At 41.6% G+C, this 19,323-nt stretch overlaps 1 protein-coding gene across 7 annotated transcripts in view; it reads right to left on the bottom strand.

Moving 5' to 3' along the window:
- Positions 1–19,323, bottom strand: part of arap2 (ArfGAP with RhoGAP domain, ankyrin repeat and PH domain 2) — a 413,638-nt gene that overhangs the window by 21,005 nt on the left and 373,310 nt on the right. For all 7 annotated transcript variants that reach the window (XM_068036991.1, XM_068037024.1, XM_068037005.1 and 4 more), the window contains 3 exons: positions 13,542–13,577; positions 10,882–10,945; positions 8,398–8,529 (listed from right to left, as the gene is read on the bottom strand). In XM_068036991.1, coding sequence (XP_067893092.1) covers positions 8,398–8,529; positions 10,882–10,945; positions 13,542–13,577 — 232 coding nt within the window. The remainder of the gene's footprint in view (positions 1–8,397; positions 8,530–10,881; positions 10,946–13,541; positions 13,578–19,323) is intronic.

The following is a 19,323-nucleotide window of genomic DNA, read 5'->3' as shown; positions in this document are numbered from 1 at the left end:
TCCTCGAAGAAACCTTGCAAAGATACAGTATGGGACAGCTAAAATCCCAGGTGCTGCATCTCTCCTAAGAAGCTGGAAAAACCTGCCAAATTAATTCTCAAGCTGCCTGAAAAGAACAGCTTTAGCAAAGATCCCAGTGACCCATCTCTATGTACCTGGATGCCAGACCAAAACAGACAACTGACTTCCTTCCATATCTTCTCTTTTTTCTTCAAGACTTAGCAAGTATCTGGCCAAAGTATTCTTTTTTGTAACTGACATCTGCAGAGAGAATTTCTGTATTTTTTCAATGTGTGTAGGGAATTTAAAAAGGGAACTTTCATATTTCAATCTGTGTATTAATGCTTTGCTTCATTACTGGATATGTCTTGTTTGATAATAAACTTGATAATTTTGTTGTTTATTAAAGAAACCTGGTTGGTGTATGTTATTCTGGGATAAAGAGTAGAATATATGATGGACTGCATTGGTAACTGGGTAAACATTTAAATATATGTTGTGATCAGTGGAGAAGTGGAACGAGAAACGACAGTGCACTCCTCCCAGCTCGGTCATAACCATCGGTCACTGGATCTTTTCTGCAGAAGTTTTTTTCAGGTGGCGTTGAGAAGTAATCTGGCAGGTTTTACAGGAGATTCTCAGGAGAAATGCAGCATCAGGGGTTTTAGCTATCACACACTGCATTTATTAGCAGGGTCCCTCAACGAGGTGGAGAAAGATGAGCTGGCTGTTTCTTTCAGCAGGCTACAAACCCAACTGACATTCAAAGCAGTGCACACTCCACCCAGAAAGTCAAAACAACCTGAACACCATAGATCTTGACATATCACTTCTCTGTAAACATTTCCCCCAAGTCACCAAGGCTTCTGTTATTTATTTAGCTTAAGGAATGTAACATCCAGTAAATGTTTGTTCTTAAACAAAACCTCAAGTGTCTTTCCAGTGACCTCCGTAGAAAAAAGAAAGCTTGGTGGAATCTTTTCAGTTTTCCAAATGAACCAATGTCCACAATCTTTATCACAAGTGCTCAAAACATCTTAAGAATGAAGCAACTTCAGAACAGCCTTCACTGCAACATGTTGCACTTCTGAAGAGGAAGAGGAACAGCACCAGCACCAGGAGAAACACCACCTGCAGCCAGCTGCCACTCCAAAGGACAGAGGGAATGGGCAAAGAGCTCCAGCTCAAAAGATGCGATACCCCAGAAGAGAGCACAGGCAGAGGATCAGCTTTTTCAACAGGACAGAGCAACAGTGCCTCAAGAAACTCAGATTTACATGACAGGTCATTGCTGACATCTTCAGCCTCCTGGACCAAGATCTCCTTCTAAGTGGGCCAGGTGGGCACACATTGACAGTGGCTGTGAAGGTCGCCACAGCCCTGAATTTTTGTTTCCAGCTCCTTCCAGGGATCTGCTGGTGACATCTGCAGAATCTCTTAATCTGCTGCCCATAAGTGCATTGCACAGTTGACTGATGCCATGTTTGCCAGGGCCACTACTTAATTCCACTGCAAGATGTTCATGCATGTCTGTGCGAGATATCCTGGAAGCATCCTCTTCTCTAGTGAAGACAGATGCAAAGTGTTCATTTAGCACCTATGCCATGCCCTCTGCCTCCATAAAACTAACTCCTTTTTGGTCCCTAATTGTCCCACACTTCCTTTGACTACCATTTTACTGCTTAAGTGTTTTCTAAAGGAGTGTGAATTCCCTTTTATTGTAGCCACTGGCCTATCCTCGTACTCTCTCTTTGCCTCTCCTCTGTTTTAGATCTCCTCTGCACTTTCTATATTATTATGTTTGATGAGACCCAAACCAAACTATAATTTATGAACAATCAGATAAGACTTCCTTTTACAGGAGTTTCAAATTTACTAATCAGGAAATCAAGTCTTAGAAGTGAACCAAATCTTCACCTGAATTACTAATTTTATGAGATTTTATCAGTTAGGATTTCCTTCAATTTCAATCAGCTTGGGTAGCTTCAGGTAGCAATTACCTGAATATTTGACAAAAACCATGATAACACAGATTGCATAGCATTACACAAGTGTTTACAGCACAGAAACAGGCCATTCAGCCCAACTGGTTTGTGCAGGAGTTATGCTCCACATGAGCCTCCTCCCACCATATGTCATCTCAGCCTATCAACATATCCTTCTATTCCTTTCTCATGTTGCTGAAAATCTGAAACAAAAATATAAAATGCTGGAAACACTCAGGAAGCCAGTCAGCAACTGTGGAGTGAACAAAGGAGCTCATGTCCTCAGTGTGGCACCTTCGTCAGAGCTGCTCTGATTAAAGGTCCATGCCTGAAATGCAACTTATCTACTCTCACCCCAGATGCTGACTGACCTGCTACATATTTCCAGCATTTATTATTTTTGTTAACAGAATATATTTGTTTAGTTAAAAGCAAAATACTGCGGATGCTGGAAATCTGAAATGAAAACAAGAAATGCTGGAACCACTCAGCAGGTCTGGCAGCATCTGTGGAAAGAGAAGCAGAGTTAACGTTTCGGGTCAGTGACCCTTCATCGGAACTGACAAATATTAGAAAAGTCACAGGTTATAAGCAAGTGAGGTGGGGGTGGGGCAAGAGATAACAAAGGAGGTCGAGATTGGACCAGGCCACATAGCTGACCAAAAGGTCACGGAGCAAAGGCAAACAATATGTTAATGGTTTGTTGAAAGACAAAGCATTAGTACAGATTAGGTGTAAATACACTGTTTAGTTGTTGGATAGGTGTTATATTTTTAATCAATTCACATTGTTTTTCATAGAATAAATTGCTCCAAAATTATACACATTTCAAATCACTGCATTATCTAACAATAAGTTCAAAGAGATAATCTAATATAATGAGAGTGTTCCATCATCTCAAGAGCACCAATAACTAATTTTCAATTGTTTTTCCTAATCTACAAAGTATAATAGTAGACAGCGCAGCTCTGTTAGTTTACACTGTCCAATTTTCCTCCATTTTAGTTCATGAAATCTTTTAAAATATCCGTGTGCCTTAGACAGTGGAAAATGTCGAGGTAGTGAACTAACCTGGAATGTCCCTTTCCCCATTTAAATATGATGTAATTCAATCCCCACACAATAGTTCAATAGTATATGTAACCAGTTACAATAGCGCTACAGTTTCAGGAACATACTGTTCACCTCTACCACTTGTTTTCAGCAAGTGATAAGTACTTCCATTTTTGGGAGAGCAGTGCCTGCAAGAGGATTTTTTCCCAAACTAACATACCTCGGGATATGACTGATGCACATCAGCTGCTTTCATACATCAACACATTATCATTAATCTCTGATGTCCACTGACTTTCACACCACACAAATCGCCTTAATCTCAAAGGTCTACTTGCAATGGATTATTTCTTAAACCAGCACTTATTTTGACTCTTGAGAATGGGTCCCTGCTGCTTTTGGAGTTTGCTGCTCTCCGAAGGATATCACTGTTTTGACTTTTAGGTTTTGCTGGTGTCCTTAAACCATTTCTACTTTCCAGAAGCAATGACCTTGATTTTAACCTACCCCTGCCAGCAAAAATTGGCATTAAAAAACAAGTCAAAACCAATTTAAAAAATGCAAGTCAAAACCAATTTAAAAAGCAAGGAGCTTGCAAGTGTAAGACAGCAATTCAGTTTCAGTTCTGCTTGTGCTCATTAATTGCTTAAGCTCCATGCTCAGTTTACATCAGGAGTGCTGGATAGAATCACTTTTCTTGTGGCACAGCCAATCACCCATTATCTAATCTCACACCTACCTGCACATCTCCCTCTTTCTTTCTATTGATCTGTATAAAAATGGTGAGAACGAGTTTCGGAGCTTGTTCTTCCACCTGTAAATAGCACTTTACACTGTTTACCTGAGATTCATGTAGCTCTTCTGCCAAAATTACAATGGATGAGCAGGAGAACTATCACAGAAATTCACCTTGGTGTATCTCACATGCTTTACACTAGGGCGTTATATGTCTCTATTTGAAAATTTCGCGTCACTGTAAAAAAAAAAGTATGGAAAAAGGCCAAAGAAAGCCATTCATTTGCAATCGACAGAAAACCCTCCTTAGTAACATAAAGGCCCAGAAATTTAGGCATTTTGGGCGGCTGGGTTAAATCCCTGTATCTGAATGGTAAGGCCCAAGGCGCTTCAGACATTGGGCCGCAGGCTTCATTTCCATGAAGCAGGCAAGCTATGGAGAGCAAGAGGCAGCTTGCTTAATGGGGTGTGGCTGAAGATCAGGACGCTAATAGTAGCCCTCAGGATAAGTGAGGAAGGGGACGACCAGTTCAGGAGGTATGTGTACCCTGGTGGGCACTCCTGCTCCTCCCAGATCCACATCAAACTAGTTTTATTTTAATAACATGCTTACTAGTTGCAGCTACTAGTTCTGCTAGGCTGCAGGAAGACTTGTTTTTATGGAATGCAAACCAATCTTGCCCAATGCATTATGTTTCTTATTTGCATATTGAAAGAGACGAATGCCTGTTTTGGAGTGGGCACTATAAGCTGATTTTTTGGCTTTTACCAATATGGTTGGTGGCGCATTTCAAACCCCCAATAGCATACGCCCCTTCCCACCATATTAGAGACTTAGAAGGCCTTATAGCGCTCGAGAAACTGCACCGTATGGCCTAATTTCTAGGTCAAAATATCTTATTGTCTCAGGTGGTCAGACTATTTACAGCCTCTGGCTGACCTTTGCAATCGCAAGCAAAAGAGGGGGAAAAAAGGCAGTCTGACCGCTGATTAATCCCGGAGGACTGGAGAATTGCTAATGTTGTCCCCTTGTTTAAGAAGGGTAGCAGGGATAATCCAGGTAATTATAGACCGGTGAGCCTGACGTCAGCGGTAGGGAAGCTGCTGGAGAAGATACTGAGGGATAGGATCTATTCCCATTTGGAAGAAAATGGGCTTATCAGTGATAGGCAACATGGTTTTGTGCAGGGAAGGTCATGTCTTGCCAACTTAATAGAATTCTTTGAGGAAGTGACAAAGTTGATTGATGAGGGAAGGGCTGTAGATGTCATATACATGGACTTCAGTAAGGCGTTTGATAAGGTTCCCCATGGTAGGCTGATGGAGAAAGTGAAGTCGCATGGGGTTCAGGGTGTACTAGCTAGATGGATAAAGAACTGGCTGGGCAACAGGAGACAGAGAGTAGCAGTGGAAGGGAGTTTCTCAAAATGGAGACGTGTGACCAGTGGTGTTCCACAGGGATCCGTGCTGGGACCACTGTTGTTTGTGATATACATAAATGATTTGGAGGAAAGTATAGGTGGTCTGATTAGCAAGTTTGCAGACGACACTAAGATGGGTGGAGTAGCAGATAGTGAAGGGGACTGTCAGAGAATACAGCAGAATATAGATAGATTGGAGAGTTGGGCAGAGAAATGGCAGATGGAGTTCAATCAGGACAAATGCGAGGTGATGCATTTTGGAAGATCCAATTCAAGAGTGAACTATACAGTAAATGGAAAAGTCCTGGGGAAAATTGATGTACAGAGAGATTTGGGTGTTCAGGTCCATTGTTCCCTGAAGGTGGCAACGCAGGTCAATAGAGTGGTCAAGAAGGCATACGGCATGCTTTCCTTCATCGGACGGGGTATTGAGTACAAGGGTTGGCAGGTCATGTTACAGTTGTATAAGACTTTGGTTCGGCCACATTTGGAATGCTGCGTGCAGTTCTGGTCACCACATTACCAAAAGGATGTAGATGCTTTGGAGAGGGTGCAGAGGTGGTTCACCAGGATGTTGCCTGGTATGGAGGGTGCTAGCTATGAAGAGAGGTTGAGTAGGTTAGGATTATTTTCATTAGAAAGACGGAGGTTGAGGGGGGACCTGATTGAGGTGTACAAAATCATGAGAGGTATAGACAGGGTGGATAGCAAGAAGCTTTTTCCCCAGAGTGGGGGATTCAATTACTAGGGGTCACGAGTTCAAAGTGAGAGGGGAAAAGTTTAGGGGGGATATGCGTGGAAAGTTCTTTACGCAGAGGGTGGTGGGTGCCTGGAACGCGTTGCCAGCGGAGTTGGTAGACGCGGGCACGATAGCGTCTTTTAAGATGTATCTAGACAGATACATGAATGGGCAGGAAGCAAAGAGATACAGACCCTTAGAAAATAGGCGACATGTTTAGATAGAGGATCTGGATCGGCGCAGGCTTGGAGGGCCAAAGGGCCTGTTCCTGTGCTGTAATTTTCTTTGTTCTTTGTTCTTATTAGAATCTATAATTGACTTTAAAAATATCGAGCAATTACATCTTCCAGTCTTTAAGCAACACACATCTGCACTGCAGTAGCAGCTTATGCATTGTGCATTATAATGTATTATTCTGCTGCTGAGGTGCAGGAATGTGTTCCATGCTTATGAAAACAGAACATGTGCTGTGAGCAATGCTGAAAGAGATCAACTAAATAAATATTGACAGTACTGATTAAGCATTATTTTGATGCTATTCAGCTTATGAAGGACACCAATTGGCAACATTTAAAACATCATTAATCAGTAGCTAATGCAACATTCAAGATTAGTCTCGTGGCCCAAAGCAGCATTGAGAAATAACAATGCACCAATATATAAAGTAAAAAATGAAAATAAAACTTCTTTAATACCTGGGGCAGGATTTTCCCCGTGGGCTTCTGACCCCCACCATCAGGCTCAAATGGAGTCAGAAACACACACTTCCGGCGGCGGGTGAAAGAAATGGTGGCCCGCCCGCATCTAGTGCACGGCAACTCATTTAAATACACAGGACAGGCCGCCTCCCCCCAATCATGTGGTGGGGCGCAGCCTTAGCGATGCCGTGAACGGCGTCAGCTACCTTTGCACAAGCAACATATTTAAAGGGCTGTCAGACTGGCCACAAAAAATGCAGAGTTAAATACCGTACCCATCCCCCACCACTACACCGCAAATAATTTCTTGCCCCGCTTCCGCTCTCCCCCCAAAACACTTACATTGCATAGTTGCCCTCTCCCCACTGACAAAGCACTTAAACCACTGAGTTGACCTCTTCCCCGCCCCACCCCCCCCCCCCCAACTGCACAAAGTACAGAGATCACCCCTTCCCCTCCCACACTCGAAATGCAGAATTGACTCCCCCCTCTCAAAAACGTTAAAAATCCCAAACTCCCCCCTTTTCCACCTCGGTGGCGCCAGCTTTCCCTAGACGGGAAAGTGAAGACACGTGAATGCCGCCCGTCGCATGGAAGATCCTGGGCAGCCGGTAAGATCGTGGTGAATGGAATTTAAATGTACTCATTGACTTTATTTAAATATCTAACGTCGTGTCCTGTCGCTGAGCAGCTGAGGGGTGGGGGGCGCTGTTGGGGGGGTCGCCACGGAGCCTCGACACTGCTGGGAAGATCGGGCCCAGTAATCCCAGCGTCGGGCTACATGGAGGGCTGCTGCCGCTGCAATCTTCCGGTCCTCTCGCCAGAGCCCGACGTCGGGAGCTCAATAACATCCCAGCCAGTGTGTGGGAAATAGGCACTAATGTGAATTTCCCTGGAGCGGCCAATTAATGGCCAGAGGGTAGGCTCGCTGTCCAATTAAGGATGGTGGGTGGGCTCTTGAAGTTGGAGGGCCAATCAGAGGCCTTCCAGCTTGGAAGCAGCAACAGGATGCCATGGCAGGCAAGTGAAGGAAAAAATGATTCATAATTGAGGTGTCCTCGCTCCAAATTTTTTAAAGTTTAAATAAAAAATGGCTTTTGCAGCTGGGCTACCACAGTCAGGGGTTGGCCCTCTCTAAAGGGTGGCCTGCAGCACCAAGGGCCTCTAAAGCCTACCTGGAATGCAGTCTCCCTGGTCTGTTGTTGGGAGACCACCTCCAGGAATCTGGAGGCCAACTGGGATTTTCCAGTTGGCCTCCTTCAATGGCCTTAAGTGACCAATAATTAGCTTAATCGGTTACCTACCTTGTGCGGACAAGTAATCCTGCCGCCCCCCCCCCACCCCCCCATCCTGCCTCCGGGAACATGGCTTGAGGGCAGGATGGAGCTGGGAAACAGGCATGCTCACCCACCCACCTCTGTTCCTAGCCCCGGCTTGGGCTAAAAGTCTAGCCCCTGATGTACAAATGCTCCATTTGCAAAAATGAAAAGTAAGCTTATGAAATAAGCAGGAAATCGAGCAGATCATCCAAGCTTCACTACAGTCAGCGAGTCATACTTTGCCACAGTGGAAAGGAAACTTAAGTGGTGTGAGGGGTCTTGCACTGCTATTTGTATTGGGTGTGGGATTCAGATCAGGAGTTGATTCCTGAGATATAGCACTACTTTTCCATACAATTCACACTGCAGAACATTTGCACCAATGTGAAGTGGCAATATAACTGCAGCCTTTCATGAATTGTGACAAGTGAAACCATCACAACTTACTTGTGCTTGTTCCGTTTTTCTTCTTTCAAGCTTTTCTTGGATTGGAGTTAAACCCATGCTGCCAAGTTTTGCGTTCAGCGTCGTTGATGAAATGTGTAACTTTCCATCGAGTCGCCAAAGGTCACCTTCGTGCTGTACAACAAAAGCAAGTTTTTCCACCACTGAAAGACAATTCCTCTCACAATTTTCACAACCAAGTGTAGATAGAATTACAAAGCCATGTACTGAAAGCTGATGTCTGTTATTGGCCGATCAGAATCAGTATATTTGCATGACAAATTTAATTTTCTTTCTTCAAATTGGGGAGAACAAGTTTTTTTTTATTCTCTCATGGGATGTGGGCTTCGCTGGCTAAGCCAGCATTTGTTGCCCATCCCTACTTGCCCTTGAGAAGGTTGTGGTGAGCTGACTTCTTGAACCACTGCAGTACATAGTGGTTTGGTACAACTGAGTGGCTTGCTAGGCCATTTCAAAGGGCAGTTAAAAAGTCAGAAACCTAACATAATATTCCTTCAGTGAGTTACCAGTTAATTTCTCAGCTTTATCAGGCATTATTGTTTTTTTATTATATATTACAGTATCAACATTTGAGACTTTTAATTTTCATTTTGGTGCAATGCATCAAAATGTTTACCAGCTTTTTAATCCCTAAACAAAATTCGATTTAAGGGTGGAGCTATCCAATCATTTTAAAATGCTGTGAAGAAATTCCTTGGCATGCCAATTCTCTGTTCACACACCTTCAGTTCATCTTCCTCCCTATGCAGAGCGTTGAATGTCCTAGCCAAAGCTATCAAAGGATATCCTCTATCACCATGCCTTTTAACCCTTCTTGACATCTGTGGTGTTGGATATGGTTGATTACATCATTCCTCTCCCCAACGCTTTTCTTCTATGGCCTACCTCAGTGTTACTGGCCTGTCACAAAGCAGTTTGTATCTATCCAGCAATAGTTTCTCATCCAGTTTCCATGCAGTTCCAGAGGTTTCCAAGAATCAATCATTTCCCCCTCATCGACAATATCAGTATATACAATGTTAGCTTTCACAAGAATACTAATACCACAAGGCTTTATCTCTTCATCACTTCCCTAGGCTCCAAGATCAGCTCTGTGCTGCAAGACTGCCTATCTGATACGAAATTTGGATAAACCAGAATGTCCTACCGTTGAACACTGCAAAGACTGAATCCAATGTTGTTGGTTTTAACATTATTTCCCCTGCCCAGGCTGCTTGCTCAGGCTGAACCTGATGGCACACAACCTCAGTATTTTGTCTGACCCGGATCGGAGCATGAAACTATACATTCCATCTTCTTAAAAAAAATTTGTTCCATTTCTACAACATTGCTTGCCCCTGTCCCATTGCTGCTAAAAGCCTACTTGATTTCTCCAATACTCTCTTCTCCATCTCTTTACTTCCTTCCCTAGTTTTAAAAGCCTTCTCAAATCCATCACTGTCCAAACTGTTGGCCACCTCTTCCTGCAAAGGCTCAACATCTGCTTCTTTTATCATGCTGTTATATATTTCTATAGCTCTTTGTATGAGATTTGCACAGAGATAGTGTGCTTTCCTCTGTTGTCTTGACTGTTTAGAGACAGACTAAATGAATATATACATCCTTTGTCGAATCCTCATTTTATAGCAATAAGTATGCAACTACACTGCTAACACGTCAATAAGGCCAGGACAAATCTTCTAATGAGCTGTCCTTCAAAGATTATCTGTAACCTCTGACCTTATCTGTCTGTGGTAAAAACCTTGTGTCATTTTTGACAAATCTTGTCAGGATTTAGCATCTGTTTCTACAGAAAATATACAATATGAAATGCACTTAAAAATCACACTTTAAAAAATGATGAAAGATTTAAAACCGAAAGCTCCAGGATGCTTAATATTTTTCTCATCAATTCTTTAGCTAAGACTGGCTGCTCCATGAGTGCATAACTTGGAAGGATATGGTACTTTTACTGAAACAAAACTCAAAACTGATTTTTTTAAAAATTCCAGATTTGCCAATTACTCAAGTTTCCAGTGCTGCTTTCTATTGTAGAAAATCTACACAACAGATTCAAGCATAAAATATTGAATATGAAAGATTTACACCATCTTCACGTTAAAAAATTAAGTCAATCCTTCTTGTTTTAGTAACCAGAGCCAACAGCACAATGTGACTGAGAAAATCACAAGTGCCAAGCTTTATTGATCTGCGATTAATAATTCCCTGGTAGCACGAGATAATAATGACAACTAACATTTACAAATTTGGCTTTAATGGTTGCCATAACTGTTTACATAATGGACTATGAGAACTGTGATGCTAAATTTTATGCCAAAACAATAAGCATACAGCATTAATAGGGCTTTATATTCGAATACATATGGCATATGTTAAAATAGTATCAGAATATGATAACACTAAAGCAAAAATAATAGATAGGTAAATAATTCAGAAATGTCATCAAGATTAGATAAGATTTCCTACCTGTGCATTGAGCAAACTAGCTAACCATTCTACATGTGCCTCTTCCTTATCACAGCACAAATACCTGCAGATGAATACATATTTTGCAAATCAGTATAATGTCCTCAATTACAGTGCCTGTGTAGAAATTATAATCATGGGAATTCAGTACAAAAGGAATCTATTTGTCCCATTGCACCTGCTATTGTCCTGAAGGGTTATATTGGGGCGGCACAGTGGCGCAGCGGTTAGCACCGCAGCCTCACAGCTCCAGCGACCAGTGTTCAATTCTGGCTACTGCCTGTGTGGAGTTTGCAAGTTCTCCCTGTGTCTGCGTGGGTTTCCTCCGGGTGCTCCGGTTTCCTCCCACTGCCAAAAGACTTGCAGGTTGATACGTAAATTGGCCATTATAAATTGCCCCTAGTATAGGTAGGTGGTAGGGGAATATAGGGACAGGTGAGGATGTGGTAGGAATATGGGATTAGTGTAGGATTAGTATAAATGGGTGGTTAATGGTCGGCACGGACTCGGTGGGCCGAAGGGCCTGTTTCAGTGTTGTATCTCTAAATCTAAATTTACTTGAATCCTTATTTCCCTGTCCATTCCCTGTAATATAGGAAAACATGAACAGGACTAAGTCATTCAACCCCTTGAGCTTATTCTGCCATTCAATTTGATCAAGGCTGATCTACATCTTAACTGCATTTACCTGCCTTCATTGCATTTCCCTTCATACCCTTGCCTAACAAAATCCCATCAATCCCTGTTTTGAAATTTTCACTTGGCTCAGCCTCAGCAGCTTTTTGATGGAGAGAGTTCCAGATTTTCACTACCCTTTATGTGAAGAAGTGGTTCCTGACATTACCCCTGAATGGCCTAGCTCTAATTTTAAGGTTATGCTTCCTTGTTCTGGACTCAGACCTGAAACATTAATTCTGCTTCTCTCTCCACAGGTGCTGCCAGACCTGTTGAGTATTTCCAGCACTTTCTGTTTTTGTTTCATAACTTCCACCACTTTGTATTCCTGCCCCTCTTGAGATAAAGGATAACATACCATTAGCCATTTTACTTCTTTTTAAATCTGTCCATTAGGGTTTTTTTAAAAAATGCTTTCTGTACATGGATCCCTAAACCTCTCTACACCTCCATAGTTCCTAGATTTTCACCATAAGAAAATACTCTGATTTACCTTTTAGGTCCATAGTTCTTATGTTTCCCCATGTTAAACTCCATCTGCCAGTTTTGTCAACTCACTTAATCTATCGATATCCCTTTCTGCTCTCAGCTACACTACTTATTGTGATACCTAATTCAGTGTCATCAACAAATTTAGATAGACAGCTCTCGATTCCTTCAGCCAAGAAGGTCATTTATAAATACAGTGAAAAGCTGAGGCCCCAGTATGGATCCCTGGGGGCACCACTAGTCACATCCTGTCAATTGGAGTACATACCTGTTTTCCCTACACTCTGTCTTGTACCTCCAAACAAATTCCCTACCGATGCCAAAAGATTGCCTCCAATTCCAAGTGCTTCCAGTTTTCCTCAGTCTCTTGTGTGAAAACTTATTAAATTCAACTGGGTTAGTTAGACATGACTTACTCTATCCCTAATGATTGATTCTGGCAACTTCTCCAAAACTGATGTTAGACTAATAGGTTCCTGGTTTAACTTTCTCACCCTTCTTAAATAATAGATTGACATAAGCAGTTCTCCAATCCAAGGAGATAATTCCTGAATCAAGAGTTTTAAAAGTTCATGGTGAAAGCATCTAAAATTTCCTCACCTATTTCTTACAATATCCTGTGGTGGAAGGTATCAAATCCTGGAGATTTCTCTATCGTCAGTCTCATTATTTTCACCATTAGCATTTTTGACTTGTACTAAATCTGGTAAGCCCTTCCTTGATTTTTTAAAAAGTTTTCCTTGTATCTCTGGTACTTTCCCTTCCTCTATTGTGGAAACTGATGTAAGTATTTAGCAAGTCTTCCATTTCCTTCCTTTCAATAACCTTCAATATTTTTCCTCGAACATTTATCTAGTTCCCCCCAAAAATGCTGGGATTGACTGGGCTTCAATGCCTGCTTGTGGTAAACCATTCAATATCTTAATAACCTCTTGCATGAAAATATTTCTTCCATCCTCTCCCTTTATGTTTAATACTGATCCTGAGTTTATACCCTCTTGTTACTGATTCCCTGACACATGAAAAGAATCTTTCATGAATAAAGTCTACATATTTCTCAAAGCCTTTATACATACTAAAAAGCACAATTTCCTAATTGGGGGGAATACTTTTCTACAATCTGACACAGCTTGCTCAAACTAAGTGATTTGAGTTTGTATCAAAACGTCTTCAATTTATTATCATAAAGTTAACGTTAGAAAAAAAGTCTAAACAATCCTTTTGCCGACACGACTCGCTCAGCTTATTGAACTAATCACTGAATTCCTTTGCGTCAGCCCACAATCCTCTCCCTTTCATCTTTATTTCACCTTTTCACATCAGTCGCTTCTTCCAAATTGGATATGGTGAAAGGATCTCATTGTATTCACATGAAGTACATTATGTTCTTTGCCATACTATTATTTTACTTTGCTACTCAACAGTCTGATTGCTGCAAATGCTTCAAATGTCACATATTAGGACTGATTTGGACAGGGTCTAATTTCAAAACTTACCACTGTTGTTTTTCTGAATAAAGTGTAAAGCCCAAGCTGTGTAATAGAAAAAGGGACATGTTAACATGCAGTTCTTGCTCATTCTTTAGAAGGTAATGAACGGGAAAGAGATGGCAAAAATACAGTAAACAAGGAAAGAATTGAGGACCCTAAGTGTGCTGTTTACAAGTAAGTATTGCACAGGCCAAGAAACAGGGAGCCACCTTCCAATCAATTTGAAAGGAATTGAAAAACTTAAACATGCAAATCAGCAAATAGAGTATATAAAATTATAGTTCCTGCAGACCAAAACTGTTTGTTATTTGTTGTATCTACCAGGCTAATGGTTATTTAAGTGAATATCAGAAGTTCACTTAAGTTGGACCAATTGCACATTTCATAACCTATGTCAGACAACAGTCACTTTTACCTGGATGATTGGTATTATAATCCATTTTCAGTACAATATATATCACCTTGGCAAGTCTGTACAATTTGATTGGAGCAGGTTTGGTGACCAAATAAAATGTACACACATCAGCAACTCTCCCAACAATGAGTCAGCCCATTACAAATCATGAACAAGTATTAATTCAGCCTAATAATGCTTCTCAGCGGCATTGAGAGACAATACTGATTGATAACAAAAATGATTTTCTCTACTTAGAACTATTACCAAAAGAATGATGATTAGAGAAACCAACATTTTAAAAACAGAATCAGTAACTGCAGAACAAATAAACTGTCATTTTTAAAACTAAACATGGTTATACATCAACAAGAAAACTTTAGATTAATATAGCACTTTAATGCAGAAAAATGTTCCATAGCACTTTATAGATGCAAAACCAGACAAAAATGGATGTTAGGAAAAAGACAAATATAATGGGCTGGAATATATAAGCTCACCGTCGAACTTCAAAAGTAGGGTCCAAATGCCAAAGACCTGCCACAATCTCAAGCACGGTGGCTCATTTAAATAGCCAGAAAGGGCTTCCCCCCCGCCCCCACCCTGATCACGTGGAGGGGGCAGGCTGTCCGCCACAACAATGGCATCAGCTGCTGTGTGCGCAGATGCTGACGCCATTTTTTAATGGGCTGTTAGCCCGACCAGCTTATTTAAATATTTAAAGATAGATTGAATTAAATAAATACATTTTTTGCCCTCCTCCCACCCCTCCAAATAACAATTAAATTAATTATTTGCCCCGCCCAAAACACTTACCTTTACCATCTGATCCCCCACCCTCCAAACTGCACAAATATTAAACTACAACACTTCCCATCATATCCTACACCCATTACGTTTATTTGACCCCGCCACCCCCCCACACTGATAAAAATATCTGCTTCCCCCAGCGACCCCCCACCCCCCCCCCACCACCAGTGTTGCACTTCATTTCCCCAGACAGGGAATCTGAAGGTGTGGGAGTGCCAGTTGCCGGGCCGAAGATCACATCAAGAAGAGGCGTGAGTATATTTAAATTAATTATTTTAACTGATTTGACGGCCCCGGATGAGGCCCGCCATGGTGCCTCGCCACTGCCAGTAAGATCGGGCCGGGCCTTGCTGGCGTCGACGTCTTTGGCGGGCCTCATCCGGGGCCATCTTCAGGCCTACCCCCCTGCCACGGATCCTGAAATCAAGAGCTCCTTAAAATCCAGCCCAATGGGAGGTATGATCAAAAGCTTAGGGTTTTAATTAATGTCTCAAAGGAGGGAAGGAAGAGTCTAAGGAAGCTAATTCCAAAGTGTGGGGCCCAGACAGATAAAAGGACAGTTGTTGAGGGGTGGGGTTGCCCAAAAAGGCCTAATGAAGTTGAGCTACAGGAGTTTACAAAGATAGGGAGGGATGAGGCTATCATGGTATTTAAACACAAGAATGAGAAATTTAATTGAAATGTTGCGGAGGAGCCAATGTAGATCAACAAGAGCAGGGCTGATGGTCGAGCAAGACTTATTGCGCAGTAGATGCAAGCAGCAGATTTTGAATGGACCGAGGATCATCTTAGGAAGCCATCCATGACAGCATTGAAGTGGCTGAATCAGGAGGTGTCAAAAGCATGAAGGAGGGTTTCAGTGGCAGATGGGCTGAACCAGATGGAAAGATAGGCAATATTAAAGGTGAAGATAGGCAGTTCTTTTGTGCTGAAGAGTACATGGGGGCGGGAGCTCAACTAGGGTTCAAACAGGAGACAGAGTTTGCAAACAGCTTGGTTCTGCATGAAACAATGGTCGAGGAGGAGGGTGGAATCAGTGATAATGGAACAGGGTCTATGGCAAGGACTGAAGTCAACGGCATAATTCTTCCCAATATCAAACATCAATCTTTAGGGGCTAATTTTATTCTAGTAGCATCACTATGAAATACTATTAGTGTCATGATCTCGAATTTGAGTGCTATATTTGTGTCAATAGGCGACAGGTTTAGATAGAGGATTTGGATCGGCGTAGGCTTGGAGGGCCGAAGGGCCTGTTCCTGTGCTGTAATTTTCTTTGTTCTTTGTTCACATCAGCACGTGATGTTGTTACCAGGTGGTGGTGGCAGATTTCTTTTTTAAGGAGTCGAACAGTGGAAGGAACATGGATCATATTAATGTGGAGCTGATTGTAAATTAATTTTTGGAGAATTAATGCATGCTACATGATTCATTATGAATATATTGAACAGAAATTATGTTTTCTTTAAAAAAACTCATTTTGTTTTATAGAATCATAGAATGGTTACAGCACATAAGGAGGCTATTTGGCCCAATGCCTCAGTACTGGCTCTCTGCAACAGCAACTCAGTTAGTCCCACTCTCTCACCCTTTCCCCATAGCCCTGCAGTGTTTTCAGGTGCTTTTCCAATTCTATTTTGTAAGCCACAATTGAATCTGCCTCCACCACACTCGTTTTTTAAAAATATTTTTTCATGTCGCCAATGCTTCTTTTGCCAATCATCTTAAATCGGTGTTCTTTGGTTCTCGATAATGGGAACAGTTTTTCCCTATCTACTCTGTCTAGGTCCCTCATGATTTGAACACCTCTATCAAATCTCCTCCCAACATTCTCTGCTCTGAGGAGAACAACCCCATCTTCTCTAATCTATCATCGTAACTGAAATCCATGATCACTGGAACTCTTCTCATAAATCTTTTCTACACCTTGTCTGAAGTGTTCTTATCCTTCCTAAAATGCAGTACCCAGAATTGAACCCAATGCTGAACCAGTGATTTATAAAGGTTCATCATAACTTCCTTACTTTTGTACTCTATGCCTCTATTTATAAAGCCCAGGATCCCATATGCCTTTTTAACCACTATCTCAACCTGCCCTGCCACTTTCAATGATTTGTGCACATATACCCTCTCTGTTCTTGCATCCCCTTTGCAGTTGTATCCTTTATTTTATATTGTTTCTCCTTGTTCTTCCAACCAAAATATATCACTTCACACTTCTATGCATTAAATTTCATCGGCCATGTGTCTGCTCATTCCACGAGCCTATATCCTCTTGAAATTCATTACTATCCTCCTCACCGTTCCAAGTTTTGTGCTACGTGCACATTTTGAAATTTTGCCTTGCACACTCAACTCTAAGTCATTAATATATATTAAGAAAAACAATGGTCCTGGAACCAATCCCTGGGGAATCCCACTGTCTACCTTCCTCCAGTCCAACAAAATAACTGTTCACAACTACTCTTTCTTTCCTGTCACTCAGCCAAATTCATATCAATACTGCCACTTACCCTTTTATTCCACGGATTTCAGTTTTGCTGCCAAGCCTATTATATATTTCTCTTCCATACGGAAGGCACTGAATCATGGAGGACTCCAAAACTAACAATCTTTCAGTATTGTGCCTAATGTGAGTGGTGAGAGTTGGCAAGTTATTCAATCACATCCGCATCTGACCCTATCCTCTCCTGACGCTGACACGCACAAAATTATCAGAAGGGTTATTAGATAGCAATCAGGAGAATCTGACTTTTTCTTCTCTAATCCATTCTAGGGGCTGACGCTTAGAGAACTACTAAGTGAGCACTGCATTGTTAATGGTGCTATCATTCGGAGATGCTAAAATCATCTGCCTGTTCAGGTGGATGTACAAGAACCTATGGACACGCTTCAAAGACGAGCAGCCGAGTTCTTTTGGTGTCCTGGTCAACATTTATCCTGAAATCAGCATTGTTAAAATCAGATCAACTGAGCATTTAATTTGCTGCTGTCTGCAGGATTGCTGTATGCAAACTGGCTGCCCAGTTTTCGCATCAAAAAATACATTGATTGTTCAGCACTTTGGAACATTGAGTGTATATGAAAGGTGCTATATGAGCTTTTTCTTTTCTGTTTGGGTGTATTGAAGGTAAATTGTGATGCCTTTGCCACCATCGCAGGTCTGCTCAGCTAACACAGTATAAAATGAGCATTAATTTACACTTACTGATGCATTCATGCATTGGGGTAGCTCAGTACGAGTTATTTTAATAGAAGTTAAATATTTGTATACTGGCAGTAAAACTTTTAAAACAATGCCCTTGACAGTAAGATCGCATATTTTTACTCTGATCAACTTAAATAGCAAATACTTATTTAATTGATAAATAAGTTGTTAGAGGAGGAAGTGGGCAAGACAATTGTCTGTTCTATCTGGCTTAACACTTAACTGGTAATTGGAGCAAATGTTCAAATATTACAAACAGGATACTGACTAAGAGGCAGAAACATGGCACACAGAGCCAAACTAGAAAATTAGTTTGAGAAAAACTAATCTGGTACAATACTTCGACAGAGGAAGCAAAGTTCTTTCAATAAGCTAAAACTAGGTGGACTTCAAAATTTGAAAAGGTAAAAAATTATTGGATCATGACTTTTGGAGGATAAACAGCCTCCAATCAGACACCAATTTTATTAGCTAAAAACAATACGTTGGCCTTTATCATTGTGGGCAGAATCTATGCAACAAGAAACACAATGGATTGATTGTTCTTCAAAACTAGTGGGGCCAGACCATACCAGATTATCTTACACATTGATCATCATCAATTTAATGAGATACTACATTTGCCAGTTTTACATTGGTACAATCTTGAGTGGTACCTGTAGACAACATCAAGTTACATTGTCTTCAGCAATCACTAAAGATAGGTACAATATTTTTAAATGCTAGTGATAGCCAACTAGGGGCTGAGATTTGAGGGTGCCACAAATCGCGGCGGTGCGCTCTGATCTTGGCAGTCTTCAGGTGCGGATGCGCTGTTGCTGAGCTCCGCGATATTTCACATGGGGCCTCATTTAAATGGAGGGGGCGGAGCAGCTGCCCCTGATGACTTAGATTGGGCAGCTGCTTCATCCTCAGAAACGGCGTCCGGTGCCACCGCGCAGGTGCCATTTTTAAAGGGCTTCAAGTCCATCAGGTAAATTAAAAATATTTTAAGGTCCCGCACTAATATTAGAAATAAAATTATATATAAACTTTGCATCCCCTCTCCCCCACCAGCCCCAATGAGTTCTCAGTAAAGTTACCTATACTCCCAGAGAAACAATTTTAAAAAAATGACAAAACTTAACCCTCCCCACCTTCAGAACATTTGACCTTCAACCCCTTCCTACCATCCCCACAATCGGAGTGGTTTTCCCCACTCCCACACCCCTCCCGACTTGAAGATTTCCCTCCTCCCCCCTCCCCACCAGTGTCATGCCTTGGAACTCCGAATGGCGTTCCGAAGGCACAGGAGTTGCAGCTGGTGGCCATAATATTGGCGTGGGCTGGCCATTGGGACAATGTATGTTAATTTGAATGAGTTTAACTTTGTTATA

Source organism: Heterodontus francisci, chromosome 1, assembly GCF_036365525.1.
Source record: "Heterodontus francisci isolate sHetFra1 chromosome 1, sHetFra1.hap1, whole genome shotgun sequence".
Lineage (NCBI taxonomy): Eukaryota > Metazoa > Chordata > Chondrichthyes > Heterodontiformes > Heterodontidae > Heterodontus > Heterodontus francisci.
This window is presented reverse-complemented; position numbering and strand designations above follow the sequence as displayed.